The following is a 7116-nucleotide window of genomic DNA, read 5'->3' on the forward strand; positions in this document are numbered from 1 at the left end:
GAACCTGGTCTCAGGAGTACTGTCCCTGCCTCTGGTATGGGTGTTGAGCTGGATGATCTTTAAACCTCTGTGCCCCGAACCTTAACAGTCTGATTCTGTAGCTACTTTCCCCCTGCCTCTGCACTGCTGCAGGAGCCCGGCTCCCGGGCCCGGCCGGCCCCTTCCCTGTACGGCGGTTTCCGCGGCGGGGCGGGCCCGCGGCCCCACGCGTCCCGGGGGCGGGCGGCCTGCGCCGCTGACGTTGCCGACAGGGGCCAATCAGCGATCGCGGTGGGCAGCGCGGGGGCGGGCTCGCGGCGGGCGCGTGCGCCGGGGCGGCGGGGAGCGCGGCACGTGCGGCGGCGCGCGGGGGTCCGGCGGCGCGGCCATGGGGCGGAAGCTCGATCCCAGCAGGAAGGAGAAGCGTGGGCCCGGGCGCAAGGCCCGCAAGCAGCGCGGGGCCGAGGTGGAGCTGGCCCGCTTCCTGCCGCCAGGTAAGTGCGGCCTGCGCCGGCCCGTCGCCGCCCCAAGGCGCCCGCCGCCGTCTGACCGCCGCGTGTCTTCCCGCAGAGCCCGAGAGCGGCAGGAAGAAGCTCTCCAGTCACGGCAGAAGGAGGTGAGGGGGGCGGTGCGGCGGGCCGGGGCGGGCGGGCCGGGCCGGGGCTGATCGGCGCTTCCCCTCGCGATGCAGGGCGGCGAAGAGGCGGCTGGCAGCGGGCGGCGGCCCGGCCGGGAGGAGGCCGCTCGGAAGAGGAGCAGGAGGAAGAGGAGGAGACGGAGAACGGGAGCCCACAGGTGAGTGGGAGCGGGTCCGAACCGGGCTGACGGGCCGGCGGTCCCCAGTCCTGCTTCCCCACGGGCGCTGCCGCCACCATCCTTCTCTGGCGTCGTTTTCAAGGCAGGGTACACGTAGAATTTCATTATTTTAAATCACAGAATCTTAGAGTTTCCTGAGTTGAAAGGGACCCACAAGGATAGTTGAGTCAGCTCCTGGCCCTGCACAGGACCACCCCAAGAATCACACCACGTTCCTGAAAGTGTTGTCTAAACTCTTCTGTCTGAACTCAGACAGACTTGGTGCTGTGACCACTTCCTTAGGAACTTATTCCAGTGCCCAACCACCCTCTGGGTGGAGAATCTTTTTCTGGTATCCAACCCAAACCTCCCCTGACACAACTGTGATTGCTGTACCCTCGGGTCCTGTCACGGGTCATCACAGAGGAGAGATCAGTGCCTGTCCCTCCTCTTCCCCTCATGAGAAGGCTGCACCCTGCAATGAGCTCTCTCCTCAGTCTCCTCCTCTCCAGGCTGAACAGACCAAGTGACCTCAGCTGCTCCTCACAAGGCTTCACCTCCAGACCCTTCATCATCTTGGTCCTCTTTTGGGTTCTCTCTAATAGATAATAGCAATGAATCCTATCTGATTTCTGGTGGCTGCCATGTCAGGAGGCAGTGTTGTCTGAAGAACTAGTCAAAGGTCTCTCTTCTGCCTATTAAATCCATTTTTTACTTATCGTCCATTCACAGCAAGGTTGTTGCAGGCTGCTTTTATGGCTGAGGCTTTTAAGTCTTTGTGTTGCATCTTGTGTAGCCTAGGAAGCTTTTAAAGTAGAAAGAAGGAAGGATAGACAAAGATTTGGGGCAGAGGGTACTGCAATATGTCAGAGCAAATACCATAAGAGTTTTGTGGCAGTGTTTTCATTTGGTAGCTCCTGCAAGGTCCACTAGGGAGAGGTGAGAATATGCCTGGCACTTTATGAGATGCAGAGAGCAAGCAGTCCCTCCCTCTGGACAGGCAGCTCAGGATTTGGACTAAGGCCTTTTTGTGTAACAACTGGAAAAGCAGAGCAGCTGATTTTGGAAATAATGCCTAACTTTTGACTACTTCTTCTGCCTCTAGTTGAAGAGCAGTTGTCCCCACAGAAGGAGAAATGTGCTGTAAAGGCAGCAGGACAAACTGCCCGTGGCCGTTCTGGCTTCAGTGATAGCAATTCCAAGTGGCTGGCTCCAGCCAAAGCCAAGAAAACCCAACCAAAAGGAAACCATGTGGAATTATCCAGTGATGGTGAGGTGGAAGAGGGCTGGGAGATGGAGGACGAGGAGGATGGGAGCGGCGAGGAGATGGTGGATGATTACGGTGCCTCATCATCAGAGGAAGAAGAGGTAGGAACTTCTTGCCCTTAATTACACAGGAAATATTTGGGTGTTGTTGGCTGAAAGGTCCCCTTGGGCCTGGGGGGAAAGGATGGCTTTAGTGGCAGGGGGTGGAGAGGTGGTGGGGAACTTTCCCCTTCTTTCCTTCACAAGAATGATTTCAAGTTTAGCAGCTGATTCCAGCATAACATTCAGTGCTTTTGTTTGTTGTCCCTTTTAAACAGAGCAAGTAAATTTCACAGATGGTGAAAGCAATGGTGGGAAGCAAGGGGACGACTGTGGTTGTTTTTTGATTGATTAATCTTTTGTCTCTATTTAGCTGCTGCCTATTGAAAAAGCTGCCCTGAAGCAGAAGCCTGAGAGGTGAGTGTGTAGAGCCTTTCCTGGGTAGATGAGGAGCATGTGTTGTTATTCCTCTGTCTTTTGTGCCATTTAAGAAATGGTAGCTGAGAAGCATCTGTGTGATCCTTTGTCCTTAGGGAAGGCCTCAGTGAAGATGACAGCGAAGAGGAGGAGGAAGAGGAAGAGGAAGCAGAGGAGGCAAGCAAGCAGAAAATGGGACAGAAGGAAGAAGAGGGCCCAGATCTGCAGCTCAACCTGGATATAGATGAACAGTTTAAACTGCCAACTAGTGAAGAGATTGAGAAGGAGGATATCCTTTTTATCTGTGACATCCATAAGCCATGTGCGTGATGCAGCACGGGGCCTGGATACAACCAAAGAGTTTCACTTGGACTTTATCATGCATATTGCTCAGCAAAAGTGTCTGTGCATGACAAGGTATTTTTAGCTGAGCTGTCCTAATAGATAGTGTATAATGCTGTGCTTCTGTATAGCACAGTTAGGAAATCTGTGATGCCCTGTATGGGGCTTGGAGCCTGCCCTAATTTCCTTTCTAGTCCTAAATACATATGGATCACTTATTATGTGGTTTGTTCCTCTCTACCCTGATTTTCCTGGCGGGTGCTTGTGCAACCCATTCCCAGAGTTTCTAATGACAGCAATTCTAGCTTCCAAAGTGCTTACTTCTGGACTTTGGCAATTTTCATTTCCTGCCTCCCTTCTTACTCTCCTCTGTACCATTTGGTTGCCCTTGGAGAATTTCTGGTCTCTTTTTGTGCTGCAGGTAATGCTTTCAGTATTATAACACTTCTTTTGTTGTTTTTTTTTTCTATATTTCACTATTTATCTAAAGTAATTCTTTTAAACACTCTCTAGTTCTGCCTTGTGAGCTTTTTTTGTCTGGTTTAATCCCTTGAACCCTGCACCTGCTGAGCTCTGATGGAAGCAGTATTCCAGCAAAGCCTTTCTGGCACAGGCTCTGTTGTGCCGCGCGTGTCCGGCACCGCTCATTGTACTTGTAAAGAACCACTGTGCAAGTTCCTTGGCTGATGGTGATTCCTTGACGGTGTTCCCACCTGCTGAGCCCCCCGACCTGCACATTATTCACCAGCGCATCCAGGGCAACATGGAGGTGCTGCAGGACTTTGGGGCGAAGCGGGAGGAGGGGCGCTCCCGGCAGGAATACCTCGCGCTGCTGCGCCGGGATATGGCCGCCTACTACTCCTACAGCGACTTCCTGCTCACCAAACTCATGGACATCTTCCCTCTCCCTGAGGTGGGATCCTGCCCTGCCTGTAGCTGACCAATGGGGGTTTGGCTGCCTCCCTGAGAATCCATTTCTGTCTCTGTTCTCTGTCCCTTCCAGCTGGTAAACTTCCTGGAGGCTAATGAGGTTCCACGCCCTGTCACCATTCGCACCAACACGCTGAAGACACGGCGGCGGGACCTGGCCCAGGTGAGGAAGAGCCAGTGGCTGTGCCCTGAACTGCCTGTCCCCCAGAGTGGTGTCTCAGTCCCTTCTCCTTGCCTTGCAGGCTCTCATCAACCGTGGTGTGAATCTTGATCCCCTGGGGAAGTGGTCCAAAACAGGACTTGTGATTTATGACTCCACTGTGCCCATCGGTGAGATCACCTTTACCCTGCAGGGCTGAGCTCACCCGCTCCTGCTTCCCTTTCTCTCACATCTCATCTTCTTCTGTTCTGCCTTCCCTGGCCAGGTGCCACCCCAGAGTATCTGGCTGGACACTACATGCTGCAAGGAGCCTCCAGTCTTCTCCCTGTCATGGCGCTGGCTCCACAGGAGAACGAGCGCATCCTGGATATGTGCTGTGCCCCAGGAGGCAAGACCAGCTACATAGGTACCACCCTGGAGCCTTGGGAGGGATGCTCTGTCAAGTGGGAAGTTTCCACTGGTCCACACAGAAAGGGGGAATAGAGGGGGACTGAACTCAAGGAAGGGAGGGGGTGGCTGTCACTGGAGACAAAGGCACAAGAGGTTTTCAGCCCTTGCTGGTGTGTTTTGCCCTCTGGCAGCTCAGCTTATGAAGAACACAGGGATGATCCTGGCTAATGACAGCAGTGCTGAGCGGCTCCGGAGCGTGGTAGGGAATTTGCACCGCTTGGGAGTCACCAACGCTGTTGTGAGTAACTGCGATGGACGCCAGTTCCCCAAGGTACGTGCCTGTTTGCAGTGCTCACCCAGAGCTGCTGTGCTGTCCCTTCAGTGAAGCTGTGCTCTCCAGAGTCACCTGCCACAGCAGGATGAGCAGAGCTGCTGGGGAGTGTGGTTGTTACTTGATACAGAGGCAGGAAGGTGGACAGGGAAGAGGGAGAAGGAGTGTTTCCTGCCTTCCCAGTCTTCTGGTTCCCCTTCTAGTGTTGGCCTTGTTTTGAGTCCCTACCTGTGAGCATAATTCCAAACCTACATCTGCCTGTAGGTTCTTGGAGGGTTCGACCGTGTCTTGCTTGATGCTCCTTGTAGCGGAACAGGCGTCATTTCCAAGGATCCTGCTGTCAAAACCAACAAGGTGGGTGGCAAGTGCAGACTCAAGTATGAGTCATGAGAGGAAGGCCTTTGGGGGCAGCTGTATTCTTGAGAGATACCAACAATACATTTTTCCTTTTCTTTCTGATTGTGTGTCATGTACCAGGGCTGTGTGTTGTACTAGGGCTGGTTTTGGTATTCTGCAGAAGACTCCAGACTTTGTACATTATATGTGCTTTGCTCTCCTGTCATTCCCTCATCCACAGTAGAGGCCTGGATTGCTTCCCTGTGCCTGTGGCATCCTAACCTTTGTTTCTCCCTCAGGATGAGAAGGATATCCTTCGTTGTGCCCACCTGCAGAAGGAGCTGATTCTTAGCGCCATAGATTCGGTCAATGCTGCCTCAGAGACAGGGGGCTACATTGTCTACTGCACTTGTTCCATCATGGTAAGTGCCTTCTACCATCATCTGCTGTGGTCACCTCCTCCTCAGGAGATGGTGGGTTTTGGATCCTAATGCTTGGCCTCTGGCAGGTGGAGGAGAACGAGTGGGTTGTGGATTATGCCCTGAAGAAACGCAATGTCCGTTTGGTGCCCACAGGCCTGGACTTTGGCAAGGAAGGCTTCACCAGGTGTGTGCTAGGTCACAAGCTGCATGTGTGACTGCTCCTTGGTGGCCAGGCTTGAGCAGTCCTCACCCCTCTTCCTCCTCCAGGTTTAAGGACCGTCGCTTCCACCCGTCCCTCAAGTGCACGCGGCGTTTCTACCCACACACGCACAACATGGATGGGTTCTTCATCGCCAAGTTCAAGAAGTTCTCCAATGCCATCCCGCAGGCACAGAAAGGTGACGTAGTGCTGGAGCTCAACTGAGCTGGCTGGGCCTGCCCTCGCAGGCTGCTTCCCCTGCAGAAGCCACTCTGGTTCTTCTCACAGTGCCCTTCTCTCCTTTCAGATGAAGAGCCTGCTGTGGAAGCGGCAGCTCCGTCCGCTACCCCTGATACCATCGTCACAGAGCCTCCGGCAAAAAAGAAGAAACTTGAGGGCTCAAAAGCTGACAAAGAGCAGAAGCTGCCCCAGCCTGCTTTGAAGAAGAAACATTCATTGCAAGCACAGAGGAGACCCCTGAAGGCTGTGCGGCCCTCTCCCAAAATGATGCGACCTAAAGTCCCTACCAGGAAGAAGAAGCATAGAGTGAAAGCGAACGGACAGTGAGAGGAGCTGCTTCTCCTTGTGTTGGTCCCTTCCTTGGAGAGCAAAGGCTGCTGCAGCTCTGTGTGTACCTCCACTTTGCTGCTCTGTGCAGATCATCTCTGCAGCTCTGAGCACCTGGGACAATGACAGCCCCCTTTGCTCCTTTCCCTTTGCATCAAGGACTGGGGCACTGACCCATTAAAAGTTTTATACTCTTGCTCAAGTCTTGTTCTTTTTCATTGGAACACGAAATACAGAATTCTGCTGTGTCCCCTTATTCCTTTGCAGCAGAAACCCCTCTTATTCCCAGCGGATGCTCTGGCATTTCTGGTGTCTGTCCTTATTCCCTACAACGGGGTTGTTTGTGAAGAAGCAGTGGGAGCTGAAATCCTTGCTGCCTGCATGAAGGCTGTATTGTGTGGAGCTGTCAGCTGAGTGTTTTGTCTGGGCAAGGCTCTAGCCCAGTGCTTCCTAGTTCCCTGTTGTCATTTAGTTCACTCTTGCGACTGCCCCCATTTCACCATTTTTCTCATCCCCAGCAGTCTCTCAGTTCTTGGCCTCCCCAACTTGAGCAGGGATTGCTTTTGGTTTGTGGAGCTGTACAGTGAAGTTCTTTTTGCCTTTGTGCTCACCCAGCTGCAGCTGCTTCTCCTTGGGACACAGTGGTCTGGGCTGTTCTGTTTAAATGTCCTGATCTGCTGCATGTGAGGCTGCAGCTTTCCACTCGCTATGGATGCCAGCAGGCACAGAGTGATCAGCAGAGACTGAGGGAACCTGCTGTGATGGGTGCCCAGGGAAACAAAACAGCACTTAAAAGACATGAACAGCAAAAAAGGCCTAATCCTGTTCTAGCTCCTGGGCCCATCAAAACTGGACTGTGCTGGTGGATTCTCTGCCCACACTTTGCTGGGTCACTGGCAGCTGGTCCTGAGGCTTGTGATCTGTCTGCTGCCTGGTTCTCAGT

General features: G+C 53.5%; 1 protein-coding gene across 1 annotated transcript; it reads left to right on the plus strand.

The window, feature by feature from the left end:
- The first annotated feature begins 294 nt into the window (after positions 1-294).
- On the plus strand, positions 295-6369 carry NOP2 (NOP2 nucleolar protein). The gene is made up of 16 exons (XM_071433183.1): positions 295-473; positions 550-595; positions 671-774; positions 1880-2142; positions 2453-2496; positions 2613-2785; positions 3552-3751; positions 3842-3931; positions 4011-4098; positions 4194-4334; positions 4510-4649; positions 4914-5003; positions 5285-5407; positions 5494-5591; positions 5675-5805; positions 5914-6369. The coding sequence occupies exons 1-16, from the start codon at positions 368-370 to the stop codon at positions 6171-6173; spliced, it is 2097 nt and encodes a 698-aa protein (XP_071289284.1). The 5' UTR covers positions 295-367; the 3' UTR covers positions 6174-6369.
- The last annotated feature ends 747 nt before the right edge of the window (positions 6370-7116 follow it).

Source organism: Agelaius tricolor, unplaced genomic scaffold (genome assembly GCF_023055355.1).
Source record: "Agelaius tricolor isolate 1412-34295 unplaced genomic scaffold, bAgeTri1.0.p SCAF_9, whole genome shotgun sequence".
Classification (NCBI taxonomy): Eukaryota; Metazoa; Chordata; class Aves; order Passeriformes; family Icteridae; genus Agelaius; species Agelaius tricolor.

Excerpts from the sequence above, each read along its gene's own strand:
- NOP2 (XM_071433183.1), top strand. The coding sequence starts at position 368 with ATGGGGCGGAAGCTCGATCCCAGCAGGAAGGAGAAGCGTGGGCCCGGG. Across the intron at positions 3,932-4,010 it reads GGCGGCGGGACCTGGCCCAG|GCTCTCATCAACCGTGGTGT; the intron begins GTGAGGAAGAGC and ends CTTGCCTTGCAG. Across the intron at positions 5,806-5,913 it reads CATCCCGCAGGCACAGAAAG|ATGAAGAGCCTGCTGTGGAA; the intron begins GTGACGTAGTGC and ends CTCTCCTTTCAG.